Raw genomic sequence first — 20,519 nt, 5'->3', positions numbered from 1 at the left:
ATGGTAAATACTTGTTTTACCATCCCATTACTGGTTCTGTTCCATGCCTGTTCCATTATAGGGGTGTTTACTATAGTCTGATTAAATTGTCAATAAGACGCAAATATTAAATTGAAGGACATCGGCTCGTCGATTCCATTATGAAATTGTGAATTTGATCATCCCGTGTGGACGGGCCTTAAAATACAGAGTGTCTAGTGGTAGATTTCAGAGGGCCTACCGCGAACCACGTTCGACGTGTTGCCTCTCTGTCGCACTTGTAAATTCGTACGTGATCGTGACCGAAACCGAAATTCGCCAATTGGGGGATCTTTTTCTTTTACTCTCACTAAGACGTAATTAGAGTGACAGAGAAAAATGTCCGCAATCGACGAACTTCGATTTTCGCGGTAGGCCCTCTGATTTCAAATTCAAATAATTTTCGAACGCGTAGTGCGAATGAGACGCAGATTGATTAGTGACATGGATCGCTGGCCAGCACAGTGGCACAGCAGCATGCATATGCTATGGAGGCGTATCTATTATATAATCTGTGGTTATACAATATATATAATACGCCTGCAGGGCTAAGATGGTGGGCTCTTTATCATTTGTCACCATGGTTGTCACGTCCTAACAAGTATGTAAGCGCGAAAGTGACGAGTATAGTGACAAGTGATAAAAATAGAACCATGCTGCCACCGGGTTTATAATTTATATAAGCAAAGTACTTATTTATTTTTAATATCGTTTTAAATATCGTACGCCGGAAAGGTACATATATCATAGCTGCCATAATTACCCGACTGCCAAAGGGAGGAGGGTAATGTTTTTCGAGTGTATGTATGTCTGTTTCTTTGTGGCCTCCTGTAGCCTAAAGGGAGTGCCATAGGATGTTTTTTGGGGGTAACAAAAATGTTATAAATAAAAATAAAATATTATTAAAAAAAAACCGACTGCACACTAAAAAGAGGAAAACAAGCCCCACAAGAATATTGTTGTTGATAGTAAGTATCGCAGGCGGGGACCAACAGAGGGTTATTTATAGTCATTTTGGTTGTTGGTTGTTAAGTTCACCTTTTAGCAGAATCTTACTTGGGTAAGTATTGTCGTTGGTGGCGGTCAAGTTGGTCCCCGCCTGCGATACTTACCATCAACAACAATATTCTTGTGGGGCTTGTTTTCCTCTTTTTAGTGTGCAGTCGGGTTTTTTTTTATAATAGTTTTTTTTGATGGTTGCATTGGTTGCCAATGTCTGTTATGTCTCTTTCTCTAGTTATATAGGGTGACACACTGGTTACACAGAGATGATTGTGATCATTTCTCTAGGCATTCTACAGCGGTATTGATATACGGGACAAACGTGACAGGTACAAATACGGGACGCGACCCTTCAATATGGTGACAGTCTGCCAGTCTCGTATATACGGGAATTATGGCAACCCAAAACAGCTGCTACATCTAAAACACTGTTAAATATGCCTTCTGGCCAGGGTAGGGGCTGATGAGGAGGCACCAAGGAAACACGTCCGTTCAGCATAGAATGTATTTCGAGAACGAAGAATTAAGCCTACCCACATTTTTTACCTTTAACCCATACTTCCGCAACCTCTCAAATACCTCCGTGAGAGTTTCTAAATGCGCCCGATCGTCAGAACCAGTTATAATAATGTCGTCCAAGAAAACCCCTACCGTTGGTAAGTCCGCAAACAACTGCTCTAGCTTCCTTTGAAATATGCCGGGACTGGAAGCTAAGCCATAAATTAAGCGATTGTACATAAACAAGCCTTTGTGGGTATTTATTACGGTGTATTGTTTTGAATCGTCTAATTCGAATTGCGCGTACGCTTGCGATAAGTCAATTTTCGAAAATTTATCCCCCTTATGCAATTTTGTCAACAAATCATCTACTCGAGGTACTGGAAAATGATCCACTTGCAAACATTTATTCAGTGTCAATTTGAAATCCCCACACAAACGAATAGTCCCATCTTTTTTCATTACCGGTACGACGGGAGTGGCCCAGTCCGAGGTGGGCACGGGCGTGATGATGCCGTCGCGCACTAGCTGATCCAGCGCACGCTCCACCGGCTCGCGCAGCGCGTACGGCAGCGGGCGCGCGCGCAGGAACACCGGCCGCGCCCCCTCGCGCAGCGCGAACCCGACCTTGCCGCCCGTGAACCGCCCCAAACCGTCTTCAAAAACTTCTTTAAACCTGGAACTGAACACATTTTCATCAAAGTTTTGACTAATATTTTCCCTTTCCAATTTGTTACATGGCACGGAAGTGGGCAAAGTTACCCCGAGTTCATGAATCCATTGTCGACCTAATAAACTTGTCATGCCCCTTTTAATTACATACAGATCTAATTGTTTGTTTACTTTGCCATATTGTACACTCACGCATAATTTACCTACGGGTATTACCCTTTCCCCGGTGTAATATCGCATTGAGACATCACTCGGATTTAATTTAAAATTCCCTAAAGTTTTTAAGTAACAATCATAACTAATGCAAGAAATACAGCTACCCGTATCAATTTCCATATCTATGTATCTCTTGTTAACTTTCATTGATAATACATATGGCGGATAAGCACTAAAGTCCTTTAAAGCCATTGAATAGTTATAGGTAACTACCTCGTCACTTCCCTCGCTGTCGTCATACGCCACCTGCCCATCCGCGTCTCCGTCGTACAACGCGAACAGCTGTTCCTCGCGTAGTCTCGGGCACATCCTCTTCAGATGTCCATCTCGGTTGCACACCCGACACACGTAAGCCTTAAACTTGCACGTGTTGGAGTCATGACTGCCGCCGCACACCTTGCAGCCAGCTGCGCCACCGTGCGCGCCGCGCTCGCGGCCGGCGCCCGCGACGCCCGGCCCGCGCCGTCCGCCCCGGCCGCTCGCGCCGCGCCCGGCGCCCGCCCAACCTCGCGTAGCCCCCGTGACCTTCCGTCCCCCGGCGGCTTCTCCGTGACCGTAGCTCCCCCGCCCCCGGCTCGATGCCACCTGGTAGACACCCGTACTTCCTCCATGGTTGTCTACTCGCTTCTCCATAACCGCCGATTCCGTCTCGGCCGAATCTATCGTTACGGCTAATTTAAAAGCTTTCTCGAACGTGATTTCCTCCTCTGCGAATAGCCGCTGTCGTATAACATCCTTCGATAGACCGCAAACAAATTGGTCCCTTAAATTTTCTTGCAATGAGTCCGCGCCAAAATTGCAAGTCATTGACATTTTCTTCAAGGCTGCGACATACTCAGCTATGCTCTCATCACTCGCCTGACGTCGTTGTCGAAATTTGAACCTTTCTGCTAATACACTCGGTTTAGGTTGCAAGTGCGATTTCATAATGGCCTTCAACTGATCAAAAGTCTTTGTTGCCGGTCGCGCCGGCGTACACAAATTAACCATAAGTTCATACGCGTCACTGCCTACCACAGTAATTAAAGTAGCCACTTTAACCGTGTCACTCACTGAATTCGCTATAAAATACTGTTCTAAACGCTCCACGTATAAGTCCCAACAATCTTTGTTCATATCGAACGGGGCTATCTTTCCGACTGCCATTGTAACTGTTTATTAACACGATTAACTAAACCACAACACTAAAAAGTTCGACACGTAGATCACAGTCCCGTCGCCACTGTTAAATATGCCTTCTGGCCAGGGTAGGGGCTGATGAGGAGGCACCAAGGAAACACGTCCGTTCAGCATAGAATGTATTTCGAGAACGAAGAATTAAGCCTACCCACATTCAGTCGGCGCCTGATTACTAAATCTACCCACATATGTGACAAACACCACCAAATAAAAGATGATTGCTTGATTGATTGATGATAGTACATAAATATAATATGATAATATGACTGATATGATACACGTGGTCATGGCGTGAGTTGCAAAACGGTTGTAGTGTAGTTGTAGTAAATACATAGCCAAAACAAAACGCCAGCTAAAATTGTTATCACGCTTATCATCGGCTGCAAGGCCAGGATAAAGTGATAAACAATCTAAAACTGGTTCCTAAATAACATTTTCACCACAGCAGCTCGAACAAGCCTTCTTTCGTTACTCCAGGGAGTGAGACAAGCTTTCGTCATAATGATGATGCCTTTCATTCTTGAATGTAAATAAATGTGGTTAACTTTACTTGATGTTGATTTTTTTTTACCTTTAAAGGTCGGTTTATATCTACAGACATTGAGCGTGCCAGACACGTGCCGTGGCAGACACCGACAGACACCGTTTATTTATATCTACAGACATTAAGCGCACCAGGCCCGTACCGGGAAAGACTCCGTTTTTATTCACATCTAGCAGAAGCGTGCCGTGTCAGACATCGACAGACACCGACACAGGTTCCGGTGCCCTATTCACATTGACCGGCAGATAGCCACAAACCTGTACAGACATGCACCGCGCAGACAAAAAAATCTTGGCACGGGCACGGCCCGTGTCTGTCGGCGTCTGCGCGGCCGTGTTACGATAGATATAAATTTGTTAATAGAAGCTGTATATAAGAATATTTTTTTGTCTGCCACGGCACGTGTCTGGCACGCTCAATGTCTGTAGATATAAACTGACCTTAATATGTTCTCACTACTGAGGTGAAAAGTTGTATGTGTCAAACGAGAGCAAAGTTATTGGGTGAATATCCCAAGCAATAAAATTTGATGGCAAGACTGAAAACGCTGGTGCAGAAAGTCAAAATAGTCATATACTATTTTTTTTTGGAAACATCTCTTAGCTATCGACCTCGGGCAATAACTAATATTAAAATATTAAATAATTTAATCATTGAAAAAAAATATATAAAGGCCCAGTTTTTCATTCAGGTGGGTTGTCCGGAACCCAGTTATTCTTGTTTAATGCCGCATAACTCTAAAACTATACAAGATATCAAATTAGTTTTTAGTTCACTATAATACCATATCAATAAAGAACCCTTTAAAATATTACTTGCTTACTAACTCTTTAATAAACCCCCTTATTATGCGTAAAGAAATTTGTCCGGCAAAATAATCCTTGACAAATTTCATCGACGTTTATTGGCTAAGTTTGACTTCGTACGCCCCCCCGCCTCCTGCGCACTTTGAGAGTCAGTTGTGCCGCGGCTCTCACCGCAAGAAGACAGCGATGTGATGCCGAATAGATCCGCTACACACGTGAGTAATGTCATTTCGATGTACGGGGACAAAAAAAATATCATTTCGGAGTTTGCTATATCTTTTTTGTTTCATATTTGTTATTTTTCAAATATTTACAGATCGTGTATTTTGTACTTGTGAGTTTAAATGTCGCGATAGTTAATGAATGTGGGATTTAGTTATTTTTTTATAATTTTATTTCACCTCGGTTTATCATTCCACCAATTTCATTCCGGTGATTTCGGTGTAGTAAAATGGCTTTAATACCCACCAGAATGAAAATAACACCGGAATGATATCAAAAGTAGGTGGAGTTTTATATCATTTTTTTAATCTCCGATAATTCTCAAAAGGCTTAAGATATCAAGTGCTCTGTAAGAGGCTTATCAAAGAACAGTCTGAGGTGTCGATTGACATTAAAAGAAACATCGAAGAAACGTAAATAAAGAATTACACCGGAATGACACAAAAAACTAGTACTGTTGAAATTGACCCTATCTCGTGTTTTTGAGTCCCTCGCAAGAAAAACCAACTTTGCTCTCCTGTTGCACAAGTAACTATTAAGATATGATTTCCTCAAAGAACTATAATAATAATAACGCAGGGCAGTGTGGCGAGCTGCTGGGGAGTTGCGACCCCACGTACCCGATAGCTCCTGGGGTGATGTCGCTTCATGTGGGGCCTTATCTTGTGAGAGAGAAATACCGCCTGCTGGAAATAAAATTCTTCTCCTTCTGCCTGGCTAGTTCCCATTTACTTGGGGTCGACTCATGCGTTGCCAGGCCGGTCGATCCTGGGTTGTCTCTGGTCTTGAGAGTCCGCAGCAAGCTCAGTTCTCCATACAAACGTAGTTACGCTTTAATTTTATAACGACTAGCTAGATCGCTCTGAAACTTTGTACTTACGATAGGATAAGGTATGTATGTATCTTTGTGTGTAATTACTTAATTAGTTCAGATGCCATAGTATAAAAAATACAGCGTATTTAAGTTTTTCATAAAAAACTTATTTTTGCTCTATTTTGTTTGTTTTACAAGATGGAACTGTATGTATAAACTAATTAGTGTGTGGAAAGTTTCATTACAATCCAACACGGAGTTTTAAAATGAGAATGAAACTCCATTTATATGGGTTCTCTATTGTTTCCCATATAGTTTTAAGTCATAATGTATTGTTTGTCCGCATTTCGTTAGTCATAATTTGTTTTTTCTCAGAAGCACGTAACTTTTCAGGATTGCCATAAAACAAACCTAACCTAACCTATCTATAGGATAACCTAAGGAAATTCCTGAAAAGTTAACGGTTTCAGAGTTATGACTAATGATGATATGACTATCATTATATTATGACTTTCGACAATTATGCGAAAGAAAGGGATCCGATTTATATACAGCAGTGTGTCCCTAGCCATTGGACAAAGCCGAAAGGTACATATGCATTAGGGTATTTAGAACCAGTGTACAAAGTATCAATACAGCCGGTGTAGCGGTTTCGAAGAAATTAATAAATTACCATTTTTTACTTTGGAGCAGCCTGTATGTGTTAGTAGCTCCTAAGGTAATATCCTCAAAGAATAGTATGGAACCTTCTTCAACCTTTTTGATTATCTTTTTTATTTATGACACTAATAAGCTTCTGACTTTTGAAAAATGTCATCATTATCAAATATTTCGAACAAATTGTCAAACACACTGCCAAAGATTAACACAGTGTGTTTCTTTTTGTTGTCGATTATTGCAAATAACTTTTCTTCTTCTTCAACCTAGCGTTTTCCCGGCCTAGCGCCAGGGTCCGCTCTCCTACTTAATCTTCTCCACTTTGCCCGATCTTCGGCATCCTCAGATGTGAGATTGCTCTCCACCATGTCCGCTCTCACGACCTCCAGCCAGCGCTTCTTAGGCCTACCGCGGCCGCGTGATCTAGGGCCTTGGACAGTGAGGTTGAGGCATCTATTTCCGACGTAGTCTACTGGTCTGCGGCTTATATGGCCATACCATCGGAGGCGACTTTTCTGCAGCTTATCCGCTACGTCACGAATTCCAAGGCTGCCACGAATGTGTTCGTTACGTATGCGATCTAATCGCGTAACGCCACACATCCATCGCAACATCTTCATTTCGGTGACGTGAAGCTGCTGGACATGTCTTTCGAGGACGGGCCAGGTCTCGCAAATAACTTTTGTTCGAAAAAAATATTTTTTTATCATTTGTTCTAATTAAAAAAACATTAACGTTCTGACATTCCTGAGAAGTAACCCTACGTGGGATTTCAGGGTTTTTCCAATGGCTAAGGCCAGCCTGTATATGGGAAGGTGAAATTCGGCCAAGCTTGTTGCGGACTTAAGTTTCCATCCTTCATATCTTTTCTTATAACGGTCATCCCGGTTGCCTGTGGTCTATCTCGTCCCCAAGCTGCAACATCTATATCCAGGAGTTCCAGGACTTTTACACGTCTTTCTTGGATAAGGTTTCACCTTCAAATTGCCTATTAAGTAAGAATGTAAGTAAATATTCTTTATTGCACTCACAATTATACATTTTACATACATGTAAAACTACAAATAAATTTAAAGAAACAGGTAACAGCAGGCGGTCTTATCGCTAAAAAGCGATATCTTCCAGACAACCATTAGGTAGCAGGAAATGTAGAACTCATACAAAAGTCAACGGGTAGTGCAAGGAGCTAAAAATGGAGACTATTAAACACAAACACACATACTACACACTACTTATATAAGCATTAAAACAATACCTAATACACTTATAAATATACAATATTGGGACCGTGCGAAGTGCATGGTGGGGGTAAGTAAAGCGATCCCAGCGCAAAAGGTGGTAAAAATTTGAACTAACTGCGGATAGCGTCTTTAACATTTCGTACAATTATATGGCTCGAAATGAAACTTTGATTTACGATTACTCCTGAAATATTCATTTAAATTGTATGGTGTAAGGGACCATTGTAATCTGTATGAAATGCTTAATATAACTAACGTATTTATTTTGATAATTGTTAATAATGTATCCATGTAAATAGCTTTGCAAATGCCACATATTACGTGATCTTTTTCTAGAAGTTAAGAATGGATATAGTAAGTTATCCTTAAAAGATAGACATTTCACATCGCGGACTTTTTTGTAGACCTATGAATGAGAAACAACCCCACCATACATTGTGTTGTTATAGCTCAAACGGATTAGGCAGCGTTTTCGATTAAAGCTCCTAGCCAGCGTGATTTTTTCCGACAACACCGTTATATTTCAAACAATTTACACAAAACCTTAACAAGTTATATACTTAAGCCTTCCTCAAGAATTACTCTATTGATAGATGAAAGTCGTATGAAAATCCGTTCAGTAGTTTTTAGTTTTGGAGTAGTTTTTTAAGATGTAGTGAATTGACGTTTTCCCCTAGAATTGCGGACACTATTAGGTTAGGTCCAGATTTAATGTGTTTTTAACCATAGAGACTATACATCTCTATTGTATTGTATTAATTATTTATTTTAAGATTATTATAATGTAATGTTTACCCAGGTATTGGCTGTTGTATTTATAAATGTTGTTATGTATTTTTCATGTCACTATATGATGTTACTATAAATGTTGTATTGACTTGTAAAAGAGCCCTTGAGGCCTACTTGCAGAATAAAATTTTGAATTTTGACATAAGCGTTGCCCATTTTTGTGTAAGGTACTGGCAGAATACCAGCGATGTGGCTTGCTGCTTCATTATGCTGAGTCAGCGCCTTTTCTGTGTCACGACACATGGCGTATTAATTAACTGAAAAATGTTTTTATTAAATTAAGTTTGCATGTTTTTATTTTACACTTTTCTTTTTTGTTTATTTTGATGCCAATGCCATGTATGTTGTGGGTATGAATAAAGAATGTATCTATCTATCTACATATATACAATAGATAGATAGATAGAATATTCTTTATTGGCACACCTCAATAAAAATATTCAAGAAAAATAAACAATTGATTAAATGTAGAGGCAGACAACAGGCGGTCTTACAACACAACAACAATACAATATATAAAATGGCAACTTAAGAGATAGAAAGTATAGTTTCAGCTGATTTTTGTAAATGGGGAGAGATTTAGCTAATAATAATAGCTCTTAATATAGTATTTTTCAATACAGTTGCTCAAAAAGTGCTACTTTACGTAGCTGTTTAGCGTGCGGAAAGTTGGATTTCGCGAACTAGTGCTTTTTTTCCACTTGTTCCAATTCATGACTACTTTTTGATGAGTGTTAATGTTAGTTTCCTTCAAAACTCGTAATCAACATAATAACCTACTGTTAATCTAAAAATAATAAATATAAGTATATTTCATATTTTATTACCTACCTCTTCATCTTTATAACACGTTCATTTTTTAATATTGAACATTGAAAAACCGTTCTTAATAAGTTGTCTGAATGGAACGGAATACCTACCGAAACGCCTGTCAAAGCAGAAGCGTTTTTTCTTACTGCAAGAATGTTTTAATTTTCCAAAGGCAACATTCGATATTACTTTCATACAATTTAAATATACGATACACAAATAATCGTAAATAACGATACTTAGGTAATAATAGTATAATATTTTATATTTTTAATTGTTTTTGTCTTATAGCACATGCATAAAAAAAGTACTTGTTGTTTTTCTTATGTTTTCGCAACTGTATTATAAACGTCGTTCGATAAACGTGCGGAAATGTCATTCTTCACTCGTCCCGAGTCTTGCCATATCTCGGTACTCGTAAAGTAATGACATGCTTTCCGCACTAGCATCGAAATGTATCTACTATTCTGACATGGATCAAGCCTGGTAACGGCACGCTCTTTATTTCCTATGGTCAGGTTTCGCAATCATTTGAAATTGACTACGAAAGAATTAATTAGGACCGCTTGTAACCTCAATACAACCTTTACTGTACATATGGTGCTTCTTTACCGCACTAGTGCGCAAATTAGCATATTACGTTACTGTGTCAAACATTTAAAGGTCCATATAGACTGTAAAACGTTGTACGATACATGTGCGAATACATAAATCGCAACTCGTGTCGATTTAAAACTTAACTTTTAATTTATCGCCACTCGTTTCGAATTTCCTATTATTCGCACTTGTATCGTAATGTACTATTTCGCAATATGTGGTTATGAATTATAACATTTTAGCCCGGTTCATTTGTGGGCAAACTTTTTTCAAGATGGGCAGAAAGTTTAAGAAATTTAAGAGGGGGCCACAATTGCAGCAATAATTTATTTTATATTTCGATTATCGTGGGCCAATACCATATACTCATTATTTCATAGGACCGGCGGCGGGCCTGGTAAAATCCTTTTGCGGGCCGGAGCTGGCCCGCGGGCCGTATTTTGCCCACCACTGATTTAACTAAACATCCAAAATTTTTTTTCAAAGGTTAGCTGGAAGAGATCCCTTTTAGGGATAAGTTCGCCTTTGACCATAACATTTTTTTTATTTTGTTTTGTTTGTTTTATGTTAACCTGTTTATACATACTATTATACATACATACATACCTAACAAAGTTTATTTAACTTTTGTGCCTTGAAACCCTTGAAACCCTCGCAACGCTCAAACTTCTACAACTTCAAAGTAACTGAGATAAAAGTTAAGAGGAAATGGAACGGCCGCTCCTCCATACAAACGTAGTCCATTTTGAGACAATTTGTTGTATATCATCCACAGCTATGCCCCTACGTTTGACTTTTTTCTATCAATAGGGTTGTTTCCAATTTTTTGAAACGCTTGTATTACGTTCTATATCAACTAAAAGTTGCCCTAAAATTCAACTTTTATACTAAAAACGGCTTTAAATATGTTAAATTAACAAAATATATTTTGACAGATGCTTTCGCGCCCAAAACGCTCTTTGAAAATTGTGTGACGTCACAGTTTACGGTTTGACACATAACTACATACACACGTAGAAGATACGAACTGTCAACTGACATTTGTCATTTGTTGTTTATCGCCTAACTGTCAACAGTGTCAATCCGAGAGTAGTGACGTCATCAGAATCTTCAAAGACGTTTCGAGTTTGGTCACGTGACGTGTGCCAAAAGATATTTTACAGTACATATGGGGCTACTTTATAGCACTAGTGCGAAAAGTAGCATATTACGTTACTGTGTCGAACATTTAAAGGGCCATATGTACTGTAAAACGTTGTACGATACATGTGCGAATAGGTAATTCGCAACTCGTGTCGATTTAAAACACTCCGTTCGGTCGTGTTTTAATTTATCGCCACTCGTTTCGAATTTCCTATTTTTCGCACTTGTATCGTAATGTACTATTAAATTCAATATTTACAAAAATATGGTCATTACAGGTCCCCTAAAAGTAGTTTAACATGTTCTTATAATCCAAAAGAATTTATTGGGATACAATTCTGCCCTAAGATTTGTTGATGGAAACAAGAAACAACCCTATTGATTATTGCAAAAAATTAGGTACGACAGATGTCATAATTTTTTTTGAATGCTCATTACTCTAATAATAATTAAAAAAAAGAAGAAAATCAAACGTACGGGCATAGCTGTAGTTGATATATAACAAATTGTGTCAAAACATTTTCAATAATGTTAATATCCAGAGAGGAAAATGGGCACTACGTTTGTATCAGAAGGCGAATTGGCGCGGCTCCCCCACTTTCGTCTTAAAAACCCGCGCTATGGCCATTGCTTCCGTCGCGAGCATCGCACGGCGCATCATACCTTTTGCCCACTTCTAGTTTCCTGGCTTTTTACGCCTACCTACTGCTCATATTCCGACGCGTGGGAGTATTATTGATTTACGTGTCAGGTGTCCAAGGTCAGGGTATTTCTATCGTGACAAATACATAATTTAAAAAAACCGGCCAAGAGCATGTCGGGCCATGCTCAGAGTAGGGTTCCGTAGTTACTCTTCCGTCACAATAAGCTAAATTGGAGCTTAAAGTATAGTAAATTGTTAACCAAGGAATGAAACGGTACCTTTCACCCGAGTTAAACAAATAGGCAAATTTGCATAATCAATACCTAATTAAAATAAGTCCTTTTACTATGAAGGGAAAACTTTTTGCGGTAACTCAAAAACAGCTAAACTGATCATGTCCGCTATAGTTTTCATTTAATGTCTTTCTTAAGCTCTACTTCCACGATTTTTTTCATATTTTTTGGACCTATGGTTCAATAGTTAGAGGGGGAGGACACATTTTTTTTTTCGGAGCGATTATCTCCGAATATTATCACTTTATCAAAAAATGTTTGTTGAAGACCCCTATTAGTTTTGAAAGACCTTTCTAGCGATACCCCACACTGTAGGGTTGAAGCAAAAAAAAAATTTCACCCCCAAGTTACGTGTAGGGGAGGTACCCTAAAAAAAATTAAATTTTTAGATTTTATTGTACGACTTTGTCGGCTTTATTGATTTATATATCCATGCCAAATTTTAGCTTTCTAGCACTAACGACCACGGAGTAAAGCCTCGGACAGACAGACAGACAGACGGACATGGCGAAACTATAAGGGTTCCTAGTTGACTACGGAACCCTAAAAAAGAGTTATTTGTGTTTGTGGATATTAATGAAACTACGTAAACCTTGTCTATTAAGTACATAGAGTCGGCCCAAGCTAATCCTACATGGCAATTGACGTTTGGGTCAAACACATTTTAGAATAAACCGGCCAAGAGCATGTCGGGCCATGCTCAGAGTAGGGTTCCGTAGTTACTCTTCCGTCACAATAAGCTAAACTGGAGCTTAAAGTATGGTAGATTGTTAACCAAAGGATAAACTGTGGGTGTACGTCTTTTTACTATGAAGGGGAAACTTTTTGCGATAACTCAAAAACAGCTAAACTGATTATATCCGCTATAGTTTTCATTTAATGTCTTTCTTAAGCTCTACTTCCAAGATTTTTTTTCATATTTTTTGGACCTATGGTTCAAAAGTTAGAGGGGGGGGGACACATATTTTTTTTTTTCTTTCGGAGCAATTATCACCGAATATATTCACTTTATCAAGAAATGTTTGTTGAAGACCCCTATTAGTTTTGAAAGACCTTTCCAAGGATATTCCACACTGTAGGGTTGAAGCAAAAAAAAAATTCACCCCCACTTTACGTGTAGGGGAGGTACCCTAAAAAAAATTGAATTTTTTGATTTTATTGTACGACTTTGTCGGCTTTATTGATTTATATATCCATGCCAAATTTCAGCTTTCTAGCACTAACGACCACGGAGCAAAGCCTCGGACAGACAGACAGACAGACGGACATGGCGAAACTATAAGGGTTCCTAGTTGACTACGGAACCCTAAAAAAGAGTTATTTGTGTTTGTGGATATTAATGAAACTACGTAAACCTCGTCTATTAAGTACATAGAGTCGGCCCAAACTAATCCTACATGGCAATTGGCATTTGGGTCAAACACATTTTAGAAAAATCGGCCAAGAGCATCGTTCATTCATTCATTCACTCATTTAATCCATTGTTTTATCATGTTCATCAGTACATAAAGATCTTAGTTTTTAGACTTAGTAGGCACATGATACCCTGTTAGTGTAACTTAATGACTAAATAAGGGGGCGTCCATTAATCGCGTCATACGTTTTTGGCTTGTTTTAGACCCCCCCCCTCCCCCATGGTGATCTTTGGTGATATTTTCAGGACCCCCCCCCCCATCCAATATGACGTGTATTTTTATCGATAACTAAAGAACAGTTTTCTAACAAATGAACCTAAGTACCTACACGTGTTTTGACAGTTTGGTTAATTGAAGGGCGGAAAACTATTATTTTTATTTTATTGACTATAATACAGTATAGCACAGATGAAAAAAAAAAATACACGTGATACGTGTCCATACCCCCCCGTCCCCTGTGGTGATCATTGGTGATTTTTTGCTGACCCCCTCCCCCCCCCCCTATACAATATGACGCGATTAATGGACGCCCCCTAAAGTAAAAATTACAATAATAAAATTATCATGCAACACTAGGTTTAATCTAAATATAAACATGAGAGCAATTTAGTAGGTTAGTTTATAATTATTACACTGAAAGAAATGTTTGCATAACTGTAACAAAATTTTGGTTACTGTTTACACAAAAATTGGGACTTGCGAACTATGTGTTATATGTTACAAAACCGTGTTTGGCTATCAGTGTTCAGGTACTGGGTATACACTACAAAATAAGTTTGTAAATTTATGCAAAGTTTATTTTCTTATAACCGTAGTTTAGTTATTTAGTAAAGTTACAAAACCAGTTCGGCTATCTATTTTTTTCAGTGTACAAGTCGTGCATGTCAACATAATTATGTATATGTCAATATTTTACATTAGAGAAGAAAAAATATGTAGATAAATTCAATTCATTCTAATCCAGTAAGTATAAAATTAAATGTTTTATGTCATGTTCGCTAAAGATTGATTTCATCACCTCAGCTTCGCCTTACCAGGCCCAAACAGGAGGGGCAAACCAAGGTAGCGTTGGCGGAATGTCATCGCCAAGGCTTTAAACGCATAGGGGTTAGCGGAAAACGACGTCCAGCATAGAGCGAAGTGGAAGGAGAAAAGTAGGAAAGCGAACCTCGTCACAGTACGGGACAAACGCTAGGAGGATGATGATGATGGCCAAGAGCATGTCGGGCCTTGCTCAGTGTAGGGTTTCGTAGTTACCATTCTGTAAGAAAGTCAGAACAGGCCACAATACTACAGGGGCTATTATGAAGTATCTCTCCCTATAATTATCATCCCACTTGTAATGTACATGATTACAAGTGAGATTGATAAATATACTATCATAAATTAAAATAAAACCGGCCAAGAGCATGTCGGGCCTTGCTCAGTGTAGGGTTTCGTAGTTACCATTCTGTAAGAAAGTCAGAACAGGCCACAATACTACAGGGGCTATTATGAAGTATCTCTCCCTATAATTATCATCCCACTTGTAATGTACATGATTACAAGTGAGATTGATAAATATACTATCATAAATTAAAATAAAACCGGCCAAGAGCATGTCGGGCCTTGCTCAGTGTAGGGTTTCGTAGTTACCATTCTGTAAGAAAGTCAGAACAGGCCACAATACTACAGGGGCTATTATGAAGTATCTCTCCCTATAATTATCATCCCACTTGTAATATACATGATTACAAGTGAGATTGATAAATATACTATCATAAATTAAAATAAAACCGGCCAAGAGCATGTCGGGCCTTGCTCAGTGTAGGGTTTCGTAGTTACCATTCTGTAAGAAAGTCAGAACAGGCCACAATACTACAGGGGCTATTATGAAGTATCTCTCCCTATAATTATCATCCCACTTGTAATGTACATGATTACAAGTGAGATTGATAAATATACTATCATAAATTAAAATAAAACCGGCCAAGAGCATGTCGGGCCTTGCTCAGTGTAGGGTTTCGTAGTTACCATTCTGTAAGAAAGTCAGAACAGGCCACAATACTACAGGGGCTATTATGAAGTATCTCTCCCTATAATTATCATCCCACTTGTAATGTACATGATTACAAGTGAGATTGATAAATATACTATCATAAATTAAAATAAAACCGGCCAAGAGCATGTCGGGCCTTGCTCAGTGTAGGGTTTCGTAGTTACCATTCTGTAAGAAAGTCAGAACAGGCCACAATACTACAGGGGCTATTATGAAGTATATCTCCCTATAATTATCATCCCACTTGTAATGTACATGATTACAAGTGAGATTGATAAATATACTATCATAAATTAAAATAAAACCGGCCAAGAGCATGTCGGGCCATGATCAGTGTAAGGTTCCGTAGGTACTCTACCGTCACAATAAGATCCTGGAGCTTAAAGTATAGTATATTGTTAACCAAGGGATGAAACGGTACCTTTCACCCGAGTTAAACAAATAGGCAAATTTGCATAATCAGTACCTAATTAAAGTAACAGACTTATTTGCAAGTTGCAATCAGAGAGTTTGCATGTCTAAAGATATATTTATCTTTAGACATGCATCCTATTCCCATAGCGAAACACGTTTAGATTGCTATATATCTATTTAGCATTGGTCTGAACGAGATCTAGTAAGTAGTTTTTTTTTAATACGTCATAAATGGTACGGAACCCTTTATGGGCAAGTCCGACTCGCGCTTGTTATTGAAAGTATTTATTAAGTATTTGTTTCACGATTTTTTTTCGTTGAATCGCAATTAACATCCTCTGCATTAAGGAAAACCCGGAGCGGGGCCAAGGTCCCTTTCTTGCAGGCGACTACCAGTTCTCTGAGATGAGATTTTTTTCTCAGCGCCGATTAGAAAAGTTATATATTAGAAAAATCGAAACTTCAGTAAAAACCACTCGACTATTCCCCAATTAATAAAGAATATATCTGGGAGACCGAGTTTTACTCAGAAAACATAAAAACTAAAAATCGGACAGACAGACGGACATGACGAATCTATAAGGGTTCCGTTTTTTGCCATTTGGCTACGGAACCCTAAAAATGCGCTTTTTCCCAGAGATAAGACCTAGCTGGATCGGCCCCAAACCCGTGCAAACTTATAAATGCGATATAAATTTTATGCATACGTACCGCCCATAACTGGCCCCATACATAACCTGTTAAATTAACATCTCGTTAGCGACGGCGTGGACAGTTACGTGTAATCAATAAACGGGTTAAAATAACTGGGTTCGCTATTTTACCTGATTTGTCATAAATCAGTATTAATACCTGCTATTATCCATTCTATATTATAAATGCGAAAGTGACTGTGTCAGTCTGTCTGTTACCTCCTCACGCTTAAACTGCTGAACTGATTTAGATAAAATTTGTTATGGAGATAGTTTGAGGACCGAGGAAGGATATATTATGATAGTTTTTATCATTCATTATCATCTCAACAAAAAAAAATTTAAATATGCCATTCAGTTTCCTTAAATGTACTTAGCCATCTCCATACCCCGAAGTTAACGGAGTTTAAAAAAAAACAACGTGTATTAAAACGGGTCACATATATCGATGATTGCTCGACATGTTTGATTTTAAGCGTCAAATCTTACATTAGTGTTCTTTACATGTCCCGCACCAACTATGCTTCTCAGTTTGGCCTTTGGCCTAAAGGTTGACTGGTAGAGAATGCCGCATGGCATTAAGTCCGCCCTTTGTCACTGTATTTTTTTTCTGTGCAATAAAATTTAAATAAATAACAATAATAATGTTTCACTCCATAACGAGGAGCATCTTCAACTGGAGCACGCGTTGGTAGTCCGACGCAGACCTGGGTGCGTAGCCAACAAGCCCATCGTTTACGCTCTGTAATGAACGAAATCCATCTGTCGCACTAATATGAAAGAGAGGGAGACGCAAAGCTTTTCGTTGTCGTACGCAAGCAATTGCTTATTTGTCACCATGGCTAAGCACCCAGAGGTCCAAGTTCGGTGCAAACTTACGCATACCATTAGATAGAGCGTTTTCCAAAAAAAATACTGAGAACCTGATTATTGCAGCTCTGGACTTTCTTGGGCTCATTCTACCCAGAATCGTCAGCATTCTCTATCCTATCATTAAAATATGTCCTAAAATGTCCGTTCCATTAAGTCACGTTTTAGTGTGAAAAATCACTTGTAGGTATGTGCGTGGCGTAGTGGGAACTAAAATTTACACACAATTTTTTTGGACATATTTTAACACTAGGATTGAATATGCTAGTGAATTTGGGTTGGAATAACCCAAAAAGATCAAAATTAGCGAAAATCAGGATTTCAATTTTTATTTTTCAAAAAACGCTCTTCTACGTACCATCATTGTAGGTATACCTGTAAACAGAGTAACATACAATAACACGCAATTTTATATATTTAAATATTCAAATCATACTAGAAATTATAGATAACGTGACGACCCACAGAAACAGATAACAAAAAGCGGCCAAGTGCGAGTCAGACTTGCCCATGAAGGGTTCCGTACCATTTATGACGTATAAAAAAAAACTACTTACTAGATCTCGTTCAAACCAATTTTCGGTGGAAGTTTGCATGGTAATGTATATCATATATTTTTTTTTAGATTTTTCAATCTGTTATTTTAGAAGTTACAGGGGAGGGGGGGGGGGACACATTATTTCACTTTGGAAGTGTCTCTCGCGCAAACTATTCAGTTTAGAAATGATATTAGAAACCTAAATATCATTTTTGAAGACCTATCCATCGATACCCTACACGTATGGGTTTGATGAAAAAAAAATTTTATTTTATTTTATGACGAATTAAAAAAACTACTTACTGGATCTCGTTCAAACCAATTTTCGGTGGAAGTTTGCATGGCAATGTGATATACATTACCCTACACGTATGGGTTTGATGAAAAAAGATTTCTTGAGTTTCAGTTCTAAGTATGGGGAACCCCCAAACTTTATTGTTTTTTTTTTCTATTTTTGTGTAAAAATCTTAATGCGGTTCATAGAATACATCTACTTACCAAGTTTGAACAGTATAGCTCTTATAGTTTCGGAAAAAAGTGACTGTGACATAATCGGACAGACAGACGGACATGACGAATCTATAAGGGTTCCGTTTTTTGCCATTTGGCTACGGAACCCTAAAAACGTTATCTATAAATGTTATAAGTATGTAATATTATCAGTCTCTGGTTCTGGTTATATCTAAACTAAGCCGATTTAGATAAAAACTGGCTAGAAGGCTACAGCTAAAATAGACAAAGGCAGTTCCATGACATTAAAATGTTACATAATGTAAGCCGACCGATTTGTTCATCATGAATATTTGCTCTTCAGTTATGGAAGTTGTATGTGTATTGTCTACGTATATACGTTATATTTAAGTATGTTTATCGTCGCCTAGACCCTTAGTACAAGCTTTGATTAGTTTGGGACTAGGTCGATGTGTGTAGGATTGTCCCGAAATATTTATTTTTTTATTAAAACAGAAATATTACTTCAATACCTATTACAACTGTTCAGTTGTCGGTCAACAGACCGACAACATCTCCTGAGGATGCTTCGTAGAGATGCGATACACGTGTAGTGTTTTGTACTTTTGGTGGTGGTTTGTTATATTTGAGTATTTATTTCTGCAGTAGGAGGGCGGGAACATTTATTGCATGTAAAAATACGCAAGTAAGTATAACGGGTTGGCATTGGCACTGATTAGCAAAGTAATATTTTTAATTTAATTAGTATGGATTTCCGCAAAGTAACGCCTGATTCTATTCATTTTGTTTTTATGTATTACAGACCACACTGGCCACCATGCTGGACGACGTGCTGCCGACGATGAGGAGCCTCAGCCCCGACCCTGAGGACATGGCTTCCATCAGCAAGAAGTATATACAGGTATGTACTTCCTTAGTACTACTACTAGGTACCTACTCCGTTGGCTGTGACCCAAAATGAGGCTTGGCCTTCGACACAAGATGGGATGCCACATATGTGTGTATTCCTCCCACAACACAACTGCACAAGTAAGAAAGCAGGTGCAGCGGCTGAGGCTGCTGCTAAGTTCAAACGCGGCAACCTTGAACCAGTGTATGACTTTATTCCGGTCGCGGTCGAAACGGCTGGGCCATGGTGCGCCGAGGCCAAGAAGCTGGTTAGGGAGATTGGACGCGTTGAGGGACAGACGCTGCGGCCCCGGGCTGGATCCTATCTAGTCCAACAAATATCCTTAGCCATTAAGATCGGCAACGCAACGCAGCCGGCATATTTGGAACGTTTGGGCAAGGTAGGGAACAGTTCGGGGCTTAAAGTTAATTTTTGAAGGGGCTAGTTTGTGGGGTATTTTTATTTTATTTCTGTATTGATATATAATAATCTAGTATTAACATATTAGTTTTTTGTCAGCTTTATTTTAATCTACTGTTTCCGTACAATATTATGTTGTAAATAATGATCAAGAATAAATTTTATTACAATTTACTTAAAATAGACAGCGTGAAATTTCTCGGTCCTGCGCTAATTTACGGAAACTGTTGACTCGAAGTTCGCGCAGATCCGCCTCCACAAAGATCGAGGTGTGAAAAGAGCGTAAAGCCCGACCAGAAATATATGATCATTGTGTAGAGGGCGCTATTTTTCACATGTATAGGGTGACAGTTCAGTTAAGTATGAAAATTTTAGTTCCAATGAAATTCCGCAAAATGGTGCGTGATCATATATTACTGGTCAGGCTTTACCTGGGCTATAACCGCAAAAATCGAAGTTCGTCAATTGCGGGCATTTTCTCTTTCACTCTAATTACGTCTTAATGAGAGTAAAGAAAAAGATCCCCGCAATTTGCGAATTTCTGTTTTCGCTGTAGGCCTCCTGGGTCGCCTATATAGCAGGAGGACGTCCTGTCGGACCCCCAAGGTATCGCTGGACTTCCGAAGTA

General features: G+C 38.8%; 2 protein-coding genes across 2 annotated transcripts in view; one reads left to right on the top strand and one right to left on the bottom strand.

Annotated features, from left to right (window-relative positions):
* Positions 1-1,512: 1,512 nt before the first annotated feature.
* Positions 1,513-5,063, bottom strand: LOC133532831 (uncharacterized protein K02A2.6-like). The gene has a single exon (XM_061871683.1). It carries the CDS (start codon positions 3,550-3,552, stop codon positions 1,513-1,515), a length of 2,040 nt encoding a protein of 679 aa, XP_061727667.1. The 5' UTR covers positions 3,553-5,063.
* Positions 5,064-5,111: 48 nt separating this feature from the next.
* The window catches only part of LOC133532386 (segmentation protein cap'n'collar-like), a 191,274-nt gene continuing 175,866 nt past the window's right edge, over positions 5,112-20,519 (top strand). The window contains exons 1-2 of the mRNA XM_061871000.1: positions 5,112-5,150; positions 19,385-19,483. Of these exons, the coding sequence (XP_061726984.1) occupies positions 5,127-5,150; positions 19,385-19,483 (123 nt within the window). The 5' untranslated portion in view covers positions 5,112-5,126. The remainder of the gene's footprint in view (positions 5,151-19,384; positions 19,484-20,519) is intronic.

The sequence above is a fragment of the Cydia pomonella genome, chromosome 27 (assembly GCF_033807575.1).
Source record: "Cydia pomonella isolate Wapato2018A chromosome 27, ilCydPomo1, whole genome shotgun sequence".
Classification (NCBI taxonomy): Eukaryota; Metazoa; Arthropoda; class Insecta; order Lepidoptera; family Tortricidae; genus Cydia; species Cydia pomonella.
The sequence above is the reverse complement of the archived record's forward strand: the minus strand, read 5'-3'. Positions and strand labels throughout refer to the sequence as shown.